General features: G+C 47.6%; 1 protein-coding gene across 1 annotated transcript; it reads left to right on the top strand.

Moving 5' to 3' along the window:
• Positions 1–1241: 1241 nt before the first annotated feature.
• NIM1K (NIM1 serine/threonine protein kinase) lies at positions 1242–18000 on the top strand. The gene is made up of 3 exons (XM_056112012.1): positions 1242–1638; positions 16323–16591; positions 17136–18000. Exons 1-3 carry the CDS (start codon positions 1347–1349, stop codon positions 17883–17885), a joined length of 1311 nt encoding a protein of 436 aa, XP_055967987.1. The 5' UTR covers positions 1242–1346; the 3' UTR covers positions 17886–18000.
• The last annotated feature ends 1334 nt before the right edge of the window (positions 18001–19334 follow it).

Here is a 19334-nt window from a genome sequence, read left to right as displayed (position 1 = left end):
CTAAGCCGAGCTGGGAGATACTTTCAGAGTTGGAAGAAGTCCCTTAGCACCACTTAGGGTGATCCCCAAACTAATGCTGATGATATGATGATGATGAGGGGCTGAGACCAGAGGCTGGTACCTGATCAGAAAGCATTAGAAAATAAGCTTGGTGGTGGTGGTGGTGGGGGTGGGGGGGGCGGGAATTAGTCAGTTCCAGAATAACAGAAAGTGTAGGAGCAACCAGAGTAGAAAAAGTTGTTCAAAACATAAAGGGTAAAGAACCTGGAACACATTGTTCTTGAGATAAATGTTCTTTTTGAAACCTGATATTCATTAGAAATCATTTTTGCTATTTTAAATTCTGGTTTTAAAGCAGCCCAAGGCAATATGCCAATTTCCCTAAATATTAAAAAAACAGACAAACTGCTAGAAATATTTACAGACTATGAGAGCTTTGGTAAATGATGTTGGTTGTTGAGCATATGTGCGTGTATTGTTTTTCTCATGGAGTCATATATAATCAACTGTCTGGTTACTGCTCTGAGTCATACATTTACAGGATTTGCAGGTCCATGCCTACAAGGTTTTCACATTAATTATGCATCCTGTACAGGACACCAACATACACTCATAAATTTTCTTACTCTTTGTTCTTAGGATGAACTGGTACCTACCGAATTTCCCGAGACAGCTCATGGCTTAGAAGAAGGTCCACCTAAATAAAGGCAAGCAAGAGTGACATTCAGAGATTTCCGCCTCCTCCAGTTCTTGGCTGCGGTGGGGCCAGAAGGCTGATTTGCAAGTTTCCTCTCCTGGGATCCTGATGCTTAGGTCTCCCGAGCCTTGGAAGCTGAAAGCGAGGGCAGCATGACAGCAAGGACCAGCGTCCACCACGGGGCCTCGGAAGCCTCTGCCGGGCTTCGGTACAGCAGCATCCAAGATTCCCAGGTCCCCAAAGGAAATAGCCTACTGGAGTTCTTCCCCTGATTCAAGGCCTCCACCTAGCCCAGAGCATCAGCCTGACAGGAAGGTTTACTGGAATGCTTTTGGGGGGAATCGGAAACCCGCCAGGTGCCTGATTCTTGGGTCAGAGCCTGGAAATCCGGGAAGTATGAAAAGTGGGGCTGGCGGTTTCTGAGCACTGGGCTGGCCTCTGCCCTCCTCTGGTGGAGGTCCAGGAGGGCGCCGCTCTGTACTCCTTCCGGAGTCCTTTGCGAGGGTGCTCCCGGGGCCCAGCTCCCCCAGACAGGCTGGGGCAGCGCCCCACTGCCACCTGGCAACTCCCAGCCTCTTCCACCGCTCCCCACCTGCCTGGGATCCAAGTCTCTTCCCGAGCTCGATATGTGAGCCAGTGACTCTGGAGAATGACCGCGGTGTATGGGAATGGAGGCGGCCTGGTGACCCCTCACTGTGCCCGCTGGGACCGGCGGGACAGCGTGGAAAGCAGCTACCTGGCCGAGGGCAGCCCAGAGGACGAGGCGGGTCATTCGCGGCAGCTGACGCCCTTCGAGAAGCTGACCCAGGACCTGTCTCAGGATGAGAAGGTGGGGAGAGAGATCACCCTGGGAAAGCGGATCGGCTTCTACCGCATCCGAGGGGAAATTGGCAGCGGGAACTTCTCCCAGGTCAAGTTGGGGATCCACTCCCTAACCAAAGGTAAGATGGGGCCTCCCCTACACCCCCCTTGGGGTGGGGGCATGGTCTGGGGGTAGGCTGAGGAGCCAGGGCCTAGGCAGGACACAGTTGAGGCCCTAAAGTGCCGGCCCGGGCCTGGCGCCTTTCGCTGCTGCTACAGTTAGATCCCACGTGAATGGTGCAAAATGAGTTCTTTCCATCTCCCAGCTAGGGGCACTCTTAATCTGAAGAGTTTAAATATTGTTCTGTTCAGGCTCCATTAGTTCCATCCTGATGGTTTTCATGCCAAAATCTCTCCCACTGGACTGTGTGGAGTAACTCACTCCAGTAACAAAGGGGAGTATCCATCCTCTACAGAGAGGGCGTGAGTCCTGCTTTCAAGACAGCGTCATTTCAGGTTTTTCTTGTAAGTTCCATTTGTATTTGCATGTGCATGCCAGTGGGACGCAGGGTTCTCCTAGAGTACTTCACCGCGGCTAGCACATGCCAACCTCCCTTCCTGGGGAAATGGCAGGATTTCTGAGAGCCCCAGCCTTTCAATTACAAAATCCAGTTATTGGAAATGCTCTAAGGTCAGCTCCAGAAGGTGTCATACACAGGGAGGCTCATGAATAAGTGCCCCAGTGCCATTACTGGTATTATTTTTGGAGACTTACTTTCTCCATCTTCCAGATTTGTTCTTGCCTTGCTTTTGTTTCAACCAAAGGTTAATGAAAAAGTATTTACAACAGAAGCACATTCCTGTCCATCCTCATAAAAAAAAGCCAGCCTATAGTTTTCAACTCTGATTATATATTAGAAATACCCGGAGAACTCAGAATAATCACAAAACTTAGCTGGAATATAGTGCAGAGCCAGAGCATCTGCTTTGACGATATTAGGTGCTGGGGTTGATCCCTGACACCAAAACAGAGGGGAAAACTTCAATAATGAGCAGAAATGGTTGAAATATATGCCAAGAGCTTCTGATTTTTTTGGGGGGGCTACACCCGACAGTGCTCAGGAGTTGCTCCTGGTGGAGCTTGGGAGACCATATGGGATGCTGAGGATCGAACCTGGGTTGGCCGCATGCAAGGCAGATGCTCTGTCCACTGTACTATCACTCTGGCCCTGGAACTTCTGATTTAATTGGTCTGAGGTGGGACTAGGTATGGATACTATTATTATTTTTTTATTAGTGGTTATTCTTGTCCTTCTGAGGGGGTCCTTTATGGTAAATCAATTATAGTTTAGCAAGACCCAATTTAAAATAACTTTGAACAGATCCTAAGTTCCTAGAGCTAAACCCATTGTGTGCCTTAAAGTTTGTGGCAGATTTTACTTTGGATTCTAGCTGTAAGCTTTATTTCCCTCAGTGGCAAAGAATATGGCTTTTTTTTTTAAATGTAGGAGTATTGCTATTTATTCAGCTATTGATTAAGCTGATTGAATTGTGCATGAACTCCACATTACTTTTTAAAAAATTTTTTTTAATTGGATATCCGTGAGATAGACCATTACAAGGCTCTTCATAATTGGGTTTCAATGATCCAGCATCCACCCCTCCACCAGTGTACATTTCCCACCACCAATGTCCCCCGTTTCCCCACTGCCACCCCCAGCCCTCCACCCCCTACCCTCACTTGCTTTTCTTTTCTTCTTGCTCTCTCTCTCCTTTTCCTTTGATGCATTATGATTTGCAATACAGGTACTAAGAGGTGATGGTGTTTGTTCAGGGCATTCGGTATTTTTATCAGGATGGTAAAGTTGGAGTAGCTTTTCAATTGGGTGACAGCTTTGAGGTGTGGATGTGACTGTGGAGGTTTTCAGAAGTACAGGGAGGTGGGGGAGGTAGCCCATCCTGATCTGGAGAAAGCCTGGAGATTTCAGTCACAAAATTTGCATATCAAAACTTTCAGCAGATTATATTTTGGGGAGGTCCATCCTGAGATGGTGGAGTCAGGCTGGGGGGTATGGAGGTGATTTGGGATTGTGGAAGCGAGTGGCTGCCGAGAGCTCTGCTTGGGCAGGCATAGGCCAACCCTCCCCACCTCCGATTTACCCCAGTCTGTTCAGCCATATGCGAGTCCAAGCTTAACTGCCACTTTTGTTCTCTTTCCAGATTTATTTGTGGGCCTCTGAAACAAGACCAGTAGTAGAGCTTACAGAGTGGTGCTGGAGTTGGTTTGTGGGGGTGACTGCCAGTGCTTCCATGTGTGTTGGAAATTGGGGAGAGGTAGCTCACCCCTAAGAAAGCCTGGAAATTTCAGTCACCAAACCTGTACACCAGAATTTTCAACAGATTATATCTTGGTGAGATCTGTCCTGACATGGTGGAGTCAGGCTGGAGTATGGTCGCGATTTTGAATTGTGGAGGCAAGCAGCTGCTGGAGGTAAGCTGCTCTGCTTGGGCGGGCAAAGGCCAAACCACCCTCCTCCAATTTACTCCAGTCTGTTCAGCCATGTGCGAGTCTGAGATTAACTATGGCTTTTGATCTCTTTCGAGATTTATCTAAGGATCTCTGAAATAAGGCCAATAAATGAGCTTGTTTAGCTGAGCCATAGGTGGTTTGTGGGCATGAATCCCACATATCCAACTTTAGACAATTTAATTTCTTGGTAACTTGGTCGCAAGTTGTTGGGGTCTGGCCAAAGGCACAGCGACAATTTTGTCAGGAAGCCTGAATGCACCATCAGGTTGCTGATGCACTCACCCAGCAGGTACAGGATGATCTGTTGATGGCACCATATCCCCAGTATTGATATTATTTTAAAACTCTCTAGGTAAGGTACAGAGTGAGAGCCCAGCAAGATGTAGTATATGCTTTATAGAGCAGGAAGCCCGGGTTCAATGCTCAGTAATGCATGGTCCCTTGAGAACTGCCAGTAATGACCCATGAGCACTGAGCTTGAATTAACTCTGAGTGCTACCAGGTATGGCTCTTCCCTACCAGGAAGGAAGCTTTTCAGTTGATGCTAATAGACACAGTGCTCCTCAGCACTGCCTGGGCCCAAGGATGTGACTCAAAGGGGTAATTTACTTTGCATATGTAAGTTTGCTTCCCAGCAAAAAATGTGTATTACTAGGAGAAACCCTGGTGGGCCCTGAACATCTTCTCGTGGCCTTGAGATCTACCATGTGTGACCTCCACAACCACTGATAACAACATCTATGAAAACTCCCCAAATAAAACACTGCCTATAAGATGCCTTGTATATGTGCCTTCTTGCACTTACGGGCAGATTTTCATGTATGTGTGTGTTTGTGTATGTGTTTGCTACACACTGTCGACCCATTGCTGTATCATTTATCCTTTTTTTTCCCTTTTTTTTTGGGTCAGACCCAGTGATGCACAGGGGTTACTCCTGGCTCTGCACTCATGAATTACTCCTGGTGGTGCTCGGGGGACCATTCAATGCTGGGAATCGAACCCAGGTCGACTGCGTTCAAGGCAAACACCCTACCTGCTGTACTATTGCTCCAGCCCCCTCATTTATCTTTTAAATTTATACATGAGATATTGTGTTGGGTTTTCATGCTATATTTATTTACTTTGGGAATAGAACAGTAGGTCTCACAAATTTGAAGCATGTCTTCTACCACCAAGCTATATCCCTCGCCCCCAATTTTATTGATCTTGGGCTATTTATTTATTCTTCAATATGCTGCAGTGAACCTTGGGGGAATTTGATGAAGATTTAGAGAGCCTCTGCCCTTCAGAGTAAGGGAAGGCAGGGGTGCTGCTTTGTCTCCCCTCTCCTGGTGCTGGGTGGCAGGCATCTGGGGGAACCAACTGCCACTCCTCAACACAGCTGCCAGGATTCTGTGTGCTGAGGAGAAAGAGGACCAGGGACACCAGCTTAGTGACACAAATACCCAAATCAATGGTTGAAGTATTTTATTAAGCTTATCTTCAGTCAAGGATAACTTCTGTTACTTGGCGTCTAGACTCCCTGTCCCTCGTTATGCAAGTCTTACTCAATGGTTGGGGTTGAATGAGGCACCTGGGCTCAAGCCTGGACTTCCTGCACCAGTGCATGCACTTTAGCCTCTTGAGCAATTGCTTCAGCCCTGAGTTGCTTTTCTTATTGAGATTCAGCTGGAGCTCTGCTCCTAGAATATGGCTTTTGGAACACAAATTTTGTTTATCTAAATTACTGTGGTGCCGAAGATTGAACACAGGGCCTCATCCAGACTGCAAGACATAGACTCTCCTGCTGGTCATGTGCTCAGCCCAAGGAATTTTAGAACAGTGAAAACGAAGGTTGGGAAGAGAGAAAGGAAGGGTGGGAGGGGGTTGATATCAAGAAGCACAGTGACAGAGAAGAGTAGATTCTGAACAAGGATGGTGGCAGGAAGTAGAAAAGAGGAGCTGGGAATGCCAGAGACAAGATCCTGACCTTTGCTGTATTCATCAGCATTTCAGAGCAAGGATCAGTGTCTCATTACAAAGAACAGACTCTGGTGACTATGGAAGCTGAGAAGTCCTCAGACCAGCACTTGGAAAGCTGGAGAACCAGGAGGGCTGTTGGTTTCATCCTGTCTGGGGCCAAAGGTTTGAGACTCAGAAGGACTGATGGACTCTATTGCAGCCCCCAAGGCAGGAAATCTTGAAGAACCAGCACTTCAGCTGAGTCTGAAACTCCATGCCCCAGTTCAGTGTAGTCAGATGAAGTATTGTAGATGGCAACTGATTGGATTAAAAAACTGAGAATGGAGTGGATGGTTGGAAGTAGAGAACTTGCCTTACTTAACTGTGTGAACAGACAGATTGGTGTTTCTGATAGCAGTAGGAAAATAGAAGTTAAAAATCTGGAAGGGGAAAAATGAAAGAAAAGGTTGAGATCCAGGACAGTCTACCTGTCAGTGCCTGTTGGCCCATCTAGAATAGAGGAGTTTGCATGGAAGTGATTGGGAAAGTGTATAAAGGTCAGTGAATGGCAAGGGAGAGCCACAAGTAATCTTTTAATGCCAGTTAACTGAAATTAACTATTTGCTAAGTGCATCTATTCTTTTTCCTCCTCGCTTGTGTGAAAAATCATGTGTTCATGGGCCAGAGAGATTGTAAAGAGGATAAGTCACTTGCCTTGCAATGTGACCAACCATGATTCAATCACCCAGCACTGCATAGTTTCCTAAACCCGGGTGTGGCCCAACCCTCCCACCAAAACTGTGCGTTCAGAAAACAAATGCATATCTATTTTTTCATAAAATGAACATTAAGAAAAAATGATAGAAGTGGTGGCACTTATAGGAAAAATATTCTACAATATGGAAGGATACAGTGGAGAAATGGAAAACCCCATCGTTCTTATAAATGCAACACTGATAAATAACTAATGGTTTACATCCTGGCCAACCTTTTATATATACTGAGTCTCATAAGATAATAAAGTGACTTTAAATATGCCAATGGAATCATGCACTCCTACTCCATGAGCAATATGATTGTTAAGTTTTATTATATGCAGCTTTACTTATTTATTTTTTGGCTGGTGGGTGCTCATCTGGTGGTACTTGATAGATTGATGGCTCAGCCAGCACAAAGGGATGGAGACAAGTAAGGTGAAAAAATAGGAGAAGTTTACTAGGGTATACTCCCGGGCAGACCCTACAGGCCCCTGGCGAGGCTGGGGTAGAGTTGCACCCTGAGAGAAGCTAAGGGGGTTTTTAAGTTGTCTCAAGTGGGAAAGGGGAACAGAGACTGGTGGAACCCGTCTCTGGTCTGTGCTTCGTCTGACCTTCAGTTATCTGTAGGAGGTGGATGTGAGGAAGCATGGAATCAGCCTGGTGGCTTCCTATCACCAGATGGGCCATAAGAACTGTGCTGGAGGCAGGGTGATCTTTAATTCCAATGATGTCTCTATCTTATTGCCATTTGGCCCGGAGCAAACCTTACAGTGCTCAGGGCTTAGTTCTGTGTCTGTACTCGGGGATCACTCCTGGCAGTGGTCAGGGGACTACATAGAGTGCAAGGGATTGAACCCCGGTCAGCTGTGTGCAAGAAAAACTCCCTACCTGTTGTACTATTCCTCCGGCACCTATGGCTTTTTTTGTTTGCTTTTTGGCCACTCCTGCCTGTGCTGAGGTATTACTCCTGGTTCTGTACTTAGAGATTGCTCCTGATGTGACTCAGGAAACCACCTGGGGTGCCAGAGATTGAATTATCCAATTGCAAGGCAAGTGTCCAAACAGCTGTGCTATATATATCTCTGGCCTTATGGGCTGGAGCGATAGCACAGCGGTAGGGCGTTTGCCTTGCATGCAGCCAACATGGCCGACCCGAGTTTGATTCCTCCGCCCCTCTCGGAGAGCCCGGCAAGCTACCGAGAGTATCTCGCCCGCGCGGCAGAGCCTGGCAAGCTCCCCGTGACGTATTCGATATGCCAAACACAGTAACAACAGAGTCTCCAATGGAGATGTTACTGGGCCCGCTCGAGCAAATTGATGAACCTTTACCTTTACCTTTACCTTTACCATGTAGCCTTTAAAAAATCAATATACAAATACATAATCATATTCTATTATATAACAAGGGCATTCTTTACCCTCTTCCCCACTGGTTAATATGTGGACTATTTGCTGATGTTTATGGTATTACTGAGACCCTCCTTTCCCATGCATTCTTGCATAGTTGTATACTCTGTTTTTGTTTGGGGGCACACCCAGCTGTATGCTTGATGTAGCATCTGGCAGTGCTGGAACTGGGCGGGGTGGCAGTTACTATGAGGTACCAGGGATTGATGTATGCTATTTTAGCCCTTAGCATATCTTTCTAGACATGTTTGTAGTTGGTCAGAGGGGAATTTGTGTGCCAATTTCAATACATAGCACCATATCAAAGGGACAGCTTTTGGGTCTTCTAGAAAAGTCTATCTCAATCTGTTGCTCAGACTTAACTGGGGTAGATAGGTATGACAGCCATTAGTCTAGATCACTGTTTCCCATGTGGGTGATGCCCGATCACCCCCACCCACTGGACTCACTGGGCCAGTCTGGGATGCAGCAGTAGTCTTTTTACACAGGGGGTGAGTGGCAGAGGGTAGGTGATATGATCCTGCGGAAGGCTTGCCCAGAGTCCACTAGCCCACTGGGATTCCAGCTCTGTGACCCTTAGCAAGTATTGGGATGTTCCCGTCTCTGTTTCCTTCTCAGGTTCTGAGTCCTTGAGGTTTCTCAGTCCTACTTCACTGGTAACTGTGTTGCACTCACATCTGTCTCTGCAGAGTGACTCTCTGCTTCATTATCACAAGTCTCACAGTCATCTACAGTTTCAGCTTTGCTGTCTGAGCTCCATTCCATTACTTCCTGTTTCTCTCAATTCAGATTTTGTTTGGTTGTTTTTGACTCTGCGATGCTTATGGGTGATTTGGGCTCTGCACTCAGGTATCACCACTGGCAGGCTCGGGTGACCACCTGGGATGCTGGGTGTTGAACCCGGGTAAGGCTGTGTGGAAGGCTGCTCCCTACCCCCTGTACTACTGCTCTGGCCCTCAGTTCAGAGTTTAAAGAGAGAAGGTGTGACTGCTCACTGGCCCACCAGATGCTCTATGTTCACTATGTTCACTATGTGAAGTTGGCTCCAGCCCTTCCAGAGACATTGCGACACAGCCACTGCTCTTTCAGCAGAGCAGGAAGTCCAAAGGTGTGACTCTAGGAAGAAAAAGCGGAGAGCCCAGTGGACTGACGGGCATAGTGCCACCAATGCCACCCACTAAGCAGAGACCCCCTCTGCAGGCTGGGGGCAAGTGTGTGTCTGAAGCAATCGATATCTGTTTCTTTTTGCCTTTGTTGCTCTTGTTTCTGTGATGTCGGGGTGAGGGTGGTGGTGGTGGTGGGGTGACACACACTTGGCTACGGTGTCCTGGGGGGAGGTATCGCCCTCGATTGAAGTCAAACAATTTTGGTTTGCACCCACACTTATTTGCAGTGCTCTGGAGATGGCTTGGGGGTGCCAACAGCAGGGCTGCTGGGTTCACACATGGGCATGTGGGGCTCAAGGCTCAGGCAGGCACTCTGCCTCTGAGCTCCCTGCAGGCCTTCGTGCACGTGTGTGTGTGTGTGTGTGTGTGTGTATACATACATGTGTGTGTGGGGGGGGGAGGAGAAGCAGGAGAAAGAGGGGCAGTTGCTGTTTATATAATGACTTCTCCAGTGCCCAAGTACTCTTGTGTGTCTTACTATGAAATTCATTGATCCCTGACCCTGGGGCTTTGGAGAGCCTGGCGTGGTCCTGCTGTGCAGGTGGGCTCCTCGCCTGCCATGAGGGAGCCTTGCTTCAGAGGTGCAGGATCATCCTTGGGCTGTGGGGTATGGTGTGCCCCTGGTAGCAGGGCTAAAGGCACAGAGCTGGAATCCCAGTGGGCTGGTGGGCTCCAGACAAACCTTCTGCAGGATTATATCACCTATCCTCTGCCATTTTCCCCAGACATACCTACCTACCCCAGTTAAGTCTGATCAACAGATTGCCATAGACTTTATGAGAAAGATCTGTCCACAAGGTCCAGAAAACACAGCGTGAGTGAAGTGGCCACGTGGTGAGTCTGAGACCCAGGAGCTCTTCCAAAAGAGAGGAATGAGGAACAGCAAGAATTATGGGGGAGAAGTGGACAGGGGTGGGGTGGAGAGGAGAGATGAGCAGCTCAGCTACAGGGACCTGGAATTTCACAGGGTAACAAAAAATGTGACCTCTAGGGACTAAGAAATGGTGCCTTGGGGGCTGGAGCGATAGCACAGTGAGTAGGGCGGGCGTTTGCCTTGCACATGGCTGACCCAGGTTCGATTCCCAGCATCCCATATGGTCCCCCAAGCACCGTCAGGAGTAATTCCTGAGTGCATGAGCCAGGAGTAATCCCTGTGCATCACCGGGTGTGACCCAAAAAGAAAAAAAAAAGGTGCCTTGTGACAGGAAGCAGGGATATCCGACTAGTCAGAAATGACAGAAGCAAAAGGGAAACCAAAGGTGTCTCTGCTGCCCCTGAGGGGGGAAGTGCTCTGCTCTCCGGAGTGAGCCACTTAGGAAGCCAGGCTGGGAGCAACTGAGAGTCAGCACATCCCACCCGGAGGCTGGAGAGCAGCTGCTCTGTGAAGTGCTCTAGGAACTGCAGTGAGGGTTTCTAGGAAACGGACCGTCTGCACAGCCCCCCAGAAGAGTCCCAGGAGAACAGCCCTCTGTTCCCCTGGGCAGCCCCAGGAGGGTAGGCAGCAGCTCTGGATCTCTAGAAAAGGCTTGAAAATGGGCCCCTGAGGACGGGGTTTATTTTTATAGTTCAGAGCTCTGAGTTCCTTGTGCCTTGAAGACTGACAGGGCAAAGCTGGTCATCGCAAGTTTCCTTTGAGGCTGATCAGAAACCACTCACGAAGGACGATGCTTTCAATTTCTGAATATTTTATGGCCGTCTGTTGCTGGGAAGAAAGGAGGCAGTGACTGCTCGTTCCTTTCTTTGTTTGGCCTTCCCTGACCTCTTCTTCCTTTCTGTAATTCTAGTCTCATATTTCCAGGGCCTTTTCTTCTCCCTCAGTTTATTTATTCATTCCCCATGCTGCATTGTGAAGGACTGTCCCATGGCTGTGTCCTGGACCTTAGCGAGATGAACCCGGTACGGTAATTGTGGGTAGAACTCTGTGAACACTTGATGGCGACAGACAGCACACAGTGAACGGGTGCTGTGACAGAATAAGGCAGAGAGGGTGAGGGCAGCTGTGCCCAAGGCATCAGGAATGTGGCAGTGAGTCAGGAAAAGCTTTCATCAAGGCTTGAGGTTTTATGCATCCTTAGATAAACTCATGCAGTTTGCTGCAATATGGATGGATCTGGACAGTATTGCAAAATTGGGTGAAATTAGCCAGAGGGAGAGGGGAAGACTCAAATGATTTCTTGTTTGTGGGGTATGTAGAAACCTTGTAGGGGAATAGCAAATGCCCAATGGCAGTAGAAATGAAAAGCAGGCGAACTGGAATTCAGTGGGAAGCTTGGCACTGGGGCAGGGGTGAGGAGGATAAGGTAGGGAAGGGAACACGAGGACAATGGGGGAAGAGGAAAGTGCCTGCCACAGAGGCAGGCTGGGGGCAGGAGGGAAACTGGGAACACTGATGGAGGGTACAAGGCACTGGTGAAGGGATCGGTGTTGGAACAACATAGACCTGCAACTTAATCATACATAGCTTTGTAACTTTGTAATTCGTGGTGATTCAATTTAAAAACAGAAAAAAATTTCTTCATAGTCTTGAGGTTTGAGGAGAAGTTATACAAGTCTTGGGGGGCAAGGGAGTTCCAGGCAGAGAGGGAAGCTGAAGGAGCATGAGATGTGAACCATAGCATTGCTGCAAACAAGTGGGGGATATGGTGATGATGCAGGCAGGGCTGGATCTCAGAGAAGCCTCTTGCATATTCAGATTTTATCATTTAACTACAATTGAAGGACTTTAAGCCAGTAGCTCATAAAAGGGGTTAATATGATTGATTTATGTGCAGAAAGTGAATTAAAGTGGGGAAAGTGAAACTAAAGTAGGGTTCCAATGAACATCGAGGTGCTCATATGACCAGGAGCATGCATTGTAGGAGATTTGAAAATTATTTTAAAATTCTGTGGTGCCTTAGTGGATAAGGACAGGAGGGGACAGGGGAGTGGAAGAAATAGAAATGACTCCCAGGTCCCCAGCTTTAGTAAATTGTGAGTGGATAGAGGAGAAGACATGAATGTGAGAGGCTGGAGAGATGGTTCAGTGGAGAGGGCATTTGCCTTGCATGCAGCTCACCCTGGGTTGATCCCCGGCAGCCTATTTGGTTTCCCAAGCCTCACCAGGGGATGATTCCTGAGCATAGAGCCAAGCGCATGTCCTGAGCACTCCTGGCTATGGCTCAACTTCCCATCTCCACAAAAAAAAAAAAAAAGCAAACAGCAACAAAAAGAGAAATGAATTTTTGAGTGAAGATTTGGAAGCACTGCTCTGCAATGCCATAGGAGTCATGAAGTGACTGAGCCCAGCTTGGAGGTCAAAAGAAAGTATGAGTGAGAGGGGAAGGTTTGGGCTTTAAAAATCCGGGTGGTGGCAGGTAGTATAGCAGATAGGGTGTTTGCCTTGCATGTGGCTGACCCAGGTTTAATCCCCAGCATCCCATATGGTCACCAGAGTACCATCAAGAGAAATTCCTGAGTGCAGAGCCAGGAATAACTCCTGAGCCTCTCCGGGTATAACCCCAAAATCTCCCCCCGCCAAAAAAAATCCAGGTAGAGTGGCAGTGTTGCACCTTGCTGCCTGCTCCTTGGCTTTCGACACTGTATCTTACTGATCCTTAAGAGTCCCCCACTTGCCTTATACTAATAAACGCTTGGTGAATGAAGTTTATGTACTGATTCTGATGACAAACCATGGAACAGGGAAGCAGGTATGATAGGAGTAGTGCATGGCAGGAGTCCCTGGGAGTTCTCTGTGTGGTCTCCTAGCAGAGAGGAAGGCAGGGCTAGGCCACAAACTCAGTCTCCACTAAAACTTAATATGAAGGTGCAGAGAGTTCTGAAAAACAACATCTCTTCTTGAATACATTCATTAATACAGCAATTAAAACCTGTGTTTCCTTGGGGCTGGAGTCACTTGCCTTGCACATGAACCACCCAGATTTGATCCTTGAACACAGAGCCTGGAGTAAGACTTGAGAATTACTGGATGCAACCCCCCAAAACAAAGAACAAAAACACTTGTGCTTTTTAATTTTTAAAATGGTTACTTAGGGGCCTAGAGGATGGCTCAAGGCCAGCCTTGCAAACAGGAGAACACAAGTTTGATCCCTGCGGCTGCCTCCATAAGTCCAGCACCATACCAGCAACTCTGCTGTCTGGGAGCCTGGTGACCATCCCTCCCCCGCACCTTCCTCTGTTTCACTTTTTCTTCCTGTTGTTAAATTTTTATTTTATTTGTTTTCTGAGGGGGAGAGGTGCACACTGTTGCTCCGGCTTGCTTCTGGCCCTGCAACCAAACCAGGCTGGTGGTGTGCAAAGCAAGTGCCCAGTCTGTTGTACTATCTCTCTGGCCTCTAATTTTCTAATTTTTTTCATTTTCATTTTTATTTATTTATTTTTGCTTTTTTGGGTCACACCCAATGATGCACAGGGGTTACTCCTGGCTCTGAACTCAGGAATTACTCCTGGTGGTGCTCAGGGGACCATATGGGATGCTGGGAATTGAACCTGGGTCGGCCGCGTGCAAGGCAAACACCCTACCCACCCAGCCCCCTCATTTTAATTTTTAAATTTCAAATGTGTGTTTGTTTTTGCACCACTGGATATGATCAGGGTTTACTCTTGGTCCTGTACTCAGTGATCACAGTTGGTGTGCAGGAGATTTGAGAAGGGATTGACTTCATGTCAGGCAAGCACCTTACTTCCAGAACCAGCTCTCTGGCCCTCCAGGTTTTGTTTGTTTAAATAGAGATAGCATGGTTTACAATTGTTCCCATATTATTATTTTATACTCTTTGTGATGCTTCACCACCCCCGTCACCTGATTGTCTGTGACCCTCCACCTATGATCCTTTGATCCTTTGTCCTATGATCCTATGTCCTATGATCCTTTCTTCCATACTTGTAGCCTTGGTTTGCTGTGCTATTGGGGATAGCTCAGGATCTGTTTCCACTGGGAACTGTCTCTTCCTTTACTTTGCTTCTTTATGATCCACATATGAGTGTAATCACCTGGTTCTTCTTTCTCCTTCTGACTCACTTCATGCCAAGCATGGTACCTCCAATGCCATCCAAATTACACTCTTGTTTTAAACCCTTGTTTAAACTCTTGTGTGCCATCTGTTCCCATGGCCGTGGCCAGTGTAGCAAAGTTCTTTGAAACAGTTCTTTGAAGCAATGGGGCACACTCTTGCCCTGCAAGCTGTACTCCCTGTTTACTGACCCAGTAAAGTCTTACCTAAAAGAAAGTCTGGTCACTGTGTACTGAAAACCATGTTTCCCTTTGGATTAGACATTCATTAATTTGCCAACACTCACCATTTTTATTACACAAGAAATCTATGTTTATTGCAATTGTAGGAAAAAATGTAAGAAGGAGGGATAAGCAACAATGAGAAAAACTATCTATGATTTCCTATCAATAACTATTTTAACATTTTTTGGCGACTGTCTTGTGTTTTGTCTCACTTGTTTTGTAGCACATCTTATTTTTACATCAATAAGTTAAGATCAACCACACAATTTTGATAGCTCCATTATAGAGAGATTATATTATAGGTAGCTATTACTCTACTTCTTGTACTGGACATTTAGCTATTACCAGCATTATAGATGTCTTCATACATGTACAATCTTATACAGGTGTCAGATTCTTTTTTTATGTTTTGGGGGAGGCTCTCAAGAAGTGCTCAAGGGGCCCAGGACCACACATGGCCAGGCTGATGATTCAAAACAAGAGCCAAAATTTGATGCTTATTTGACTCTGATTCCTGAGACTACCAAGGCCAGGAGCTTCCAGGGCTGCACTCTATAATGCTGGGAGTTGGGCGGCGGCGGCGGCCCAGTGATTTATAAGGTCCTCAGTATGTGATGTTAAACTACAGCTTTCAATGCATTTGGCATCCCACCATGACTCATCCTGCCCATGACAGCTCCTGGCTCTGGCTCCTTATGCGCCCTACCAACACTCCACACCCACCTGGTGCTGGGCAGCAACCTACTGTGGCATGACCGCCAGCATTGGCACAGTCAGATACAACATGTTCCTCCATACAGAAAATAAGGAGACACAGGGCATCAACACTACAAGTCACTGTGCTGAGGTGACAGTAGAGAATAGACCATCTGGATGTGGGTCCAAGAGGTTTCCTGGAGGAGGTTGGGTCAGAGGCAAGACCCGAATCAGAGGAAGGAACTGAGCTAAGAGCATGGAAGGAGGGAGCCAGGGGAAATGACCCTCCGAGCAATGTCCAGGAATGAGGAAAGAGCAAGAAAACCGATGATGCTGCACCCAAAGGCGTCTGGGAAGTGGGGACAGGAGGATGAGTGGATGGAGATGAGGCCCAGCAGGATGGTGGGTCTAGTCAAGGGCTCTCTGAAGCTGGAATAGAGAAGGAATCACTAAGAAAATGATGGTTGGAGGAATTGGTCAGGATGGGAAACAAGTACTGAAAGTAGATAAAGGACCAAACATAACCTCTCAGTGTCTGTATTGCAAACCATAATGCCCAAAAGTATATAGAGAGTATGGGGAATATTATCTGCCATGGAGGCAGTGGGAGGGTGGGAAGGGTGGGGTATAATGGGGATATTGGTGGTGGGGAATATGCACTGGTAGATGGATGGATGTTTGATCATTGTGTGATTGTAACTCAAACGTGAAAGCTTGTAACTATTTCTCACAGTGATTCAATAAAATAAAATAAAAAATTGAATTAAATTAAAAAGAGAAGGACTCTCTGAGCTGACCAAACAACTTCCACTATATCAGGAAACTGGGACCTCCTGGCTGGTCGAGATCTGGCCTGGTTATCTGTGTGGGGCCAACTCCTACTGACCCGAGTGCCCAGCACCCATGGGGCCTCAGGAGTCTCTGTCCCCTGTCTGACCTTGAGCAGTTCTGGAGCATAGGAACAAGCCCTGGACTTCCCTGGTGAAATAAAGGGATAAATTCAAGTCTTGATTCTGCATAGATCTCTAATGCATTTTGAAAGTGAGTACAGCCTTTGACATTGCCCTCTCCCGCACTCCACATTTTCTCCCAGAAAAGGTGGCTGTGAAGATCTTGGACAAGACCAAGTTAGACCAGAAGACCCAAAGGCTGCTGTCCCGCGAGATCTCCAGCATGGAGAAGCTGCACCACCCCAACATCATCCGCCTCTACGAGGTGGTAGAGACCCTGTCGAAGCTCTACCTGGTGATGGAGTACGCAGGCGGAGGGGAACTCTTCGGGAAGATCAGCACTGAGGGGAAGCTCTCGGAGCCTGAGAGCAAGGTGGTCTTCTCCCAAATCGTGTCTGCCGTGAAGCACATGGTGAGCCCGGGAGGAGCAAGTCTGGCTCCTGTCCTGCTGGGGCAGGGAGGGGGCAATTTCTGTTTGTTGGATTAAGGAAGGGAGAGGAAAGTGGACACTGGTGAAGGGACTGTTGTGGAAGCATTGAACGCCTAAAACTCAATCATGAATAGATTATTTTTTTGCGGGGGGGATGGTGGTGGTGATGTGGAGTGGAGTGGTGTCAGACACCATGACTTACTCCTGGCTCTGCACTCAGGAATTACTCCTGGTGGTGCGTAGGGAACCATATGGGATGCTGAGGATTGAACCTGGGTCAGCTGTATGCAAGGTAAATGCTCTCCCCACTGCACTAGCACTCCAGTCCTACATGAATAGCTCTGTGATTCACGGTGATTTAATATTTTTAAAAAAGAAAAATAATAAAATAAATAAAAAATAAAACACTTTTAAGTTAAAAAAAATAGATTTCCAAGGGACCCCAAATGGCTGTGTGTCTGCAAAATGTGTATGCGTATATGTATTTCATTGTCCTCTTCCCTTTCCACCGTGTCTTCCTCCACAGCATGAAAACCAGATTATCCACAGAGATCTGAAAGCAGAAAACGTATTCTACGCCAGCAGTACCTGCGTGAAGGTGGGCGACTTCGGATTCAGCACCGTGAGCAGGAAAGGTGAGATGCTCAACACCTTCTGCGGCTCCCCGCCCTACGCGGCACCCGAGCTCTTCCGAGACGAGCACTACGTGGGCGTCTACGTGGACATCTGGGCGCTGGGTGTGCTCCTGTACTTCATTGTCACGGGCACCATGCCGTTCCGGGCAGAGAACATGGCCAAGCTGAAGAAGAGCATCCTAGAGGGCGCCTACAGTGTGCCCCCGCACGTGTCCGAGCCCTGCCTCCGCCTCCTCCGGGGTGTCCTCCAGCCCAGCCCCAGTGAGAGGTTTGGGATCGATGCGATCATGAAACACGAGTGGATGCAAGGGGTGCCTTACCCTACCCCGTTAGAGCCCTTCCAGCTGGACCCCAGACACTTATCAGAAACCAGTGTCCTCAAAGAGGAGGAAAACGAGGTCAAAAGCACTTTAGAACACCTGGGCATCACAGAAGAGCATATTCGGAACAACCAAGGGAGAGATGCCCGCAGCTCCATCACAGGCGTCTACCGCATAGTCTTACACAGGGTCCAGAGGAGAAAGGCTTTGGAGAGTGCCCCCGTCATGGTACTTCCGGACCCCAAGGAAAGAGACTTAAAGAAGGGGTTCCGTATCTACAGAGGCATAAGACACACATCCAAATTTTGTTCGATTTTATAAATTGCACTAGACTGGTGGTGATTTAACCAAAATTGTTGCTGCTTTTAAACTTTTTCATGAACAACTTGGGTGAAAACATTTTTTGTAATTTTTAAATAAATTTAAATTTAAGAGATGCATTTACCCTCCCAAACTGTCTATTAGCTTAGACGGCAGCTCTGGTCTTGTGAGTGCGAACATCCATTCATCTTATCAAGATATTTATTTAGTACCTGCTCATGGGCTGGAGTGAAAGCACAGCGGGTAGGGCCTTCGCCTTGCACTCTGCTGCCGCGGCAAACCCACCAACCCTGGTTCAATTTCTCCACCCCTCTCTGAGAGCCCGGCAAGCTACTGAGAGTATTTCTGCCCTCATGGCAGAGCCTGGCAAGCTACCTATGATGTATTCAAACATGCCAAACACAGTAACAAGAAGTCTCACAATGGAGACATTACTGGGCCCACTTGAGCAAATCGATGAGCAACGGGAGGGCAGTGCTACAGTGCTACATGTGGCAGGCCCTGGTTAAGGATGCTGGGCAAACCACTGAGAGTGAAACAGGCCGAGAGGTCGAGAGAGAGTAGAGGGGTTTTGGCACTTACCTTGTACGCAGACTACTCCAGTTCAATTCCCAACACTGCATATGGTACTTGAACACCAGCAGGAGTGACCCCTAAGCACAGAGCCAAGAGTGAACCCTAAGTACCACCTGGTATGGGTGGCCTCCCAAAACAAAACAAAGGGCCAGAGGCTGGTACAGCAGGTAGGGTGTTTGCCTTGCATGCAGCTGAGCCGGGTTTGATTCCTGGCATCTCATAGGGGTGTGTGAGCACCAGGATTCACTTCTGAGGGTAGAACCAGGAGGAAGCCCTCTGCACTGCTGCGTGTAGCCCCCAGATCTAAATTAAAAAAAAAAAACTGTTTCTTATATTTAACCAAAAAGTATGCAAACCATAAGTATGCAATTTTCCAAACTGAAAAACTCATATGACCAAGAACAAGAAAGAAATATTGGGGCCTGAGAGATAGTACTGTCTTGCCATCACCTGACAGACCATGGTTCTATCCTGTACCCCGTATGGCCCCTGGAGCCCTGCCTGGAGTGACCTCTGATACAGATCCAGGAGTAAGATGTGTACAGTCATGTGTGCCCCTGCCACACCCCAAATAAAGTATGATGAAATGAAATGGTACAGTACTTACTCTTCTGTCCCAGATATTCTAGAACTGGACAGAGGTGCTAACAACACACACTAATATTTTGTTTGTTTGTTTTGGTCTATACCCAGCGATGCTCAGGAGTAACTCCTGGCTCTACACTCAGGCACAGCAGAGGGAACCCTATGGAATGCCAGGGATCAAACCCAGGTCAGCCATGTGCAAGGCAAGCAACCCTACCCGCTGTATTATCTCTCCAGCCCTCAACAATAACATTTTCAAGAAAAGCGTGTGGCAGTGATGGAGGTGAT

This window comes from Sorex fumeus, unplaced genomic scaffold, assembly GCF_029834395.1.
Source record: "Sorex fumeus unplaced genomic scaffold, SorFum_2.1 ptg000015l, whole genome shotgun sequence".
NCBI lineage: Eukaryota > Metazoa > Chordata > Mammalia > Eulipotyphla > Soricidae > Sorex > Sorex fumeus.
Note: the sequence above shows the minus strand (reverse complement) of the source record. Positions and strands in the feature narration are given on the sequence as shown.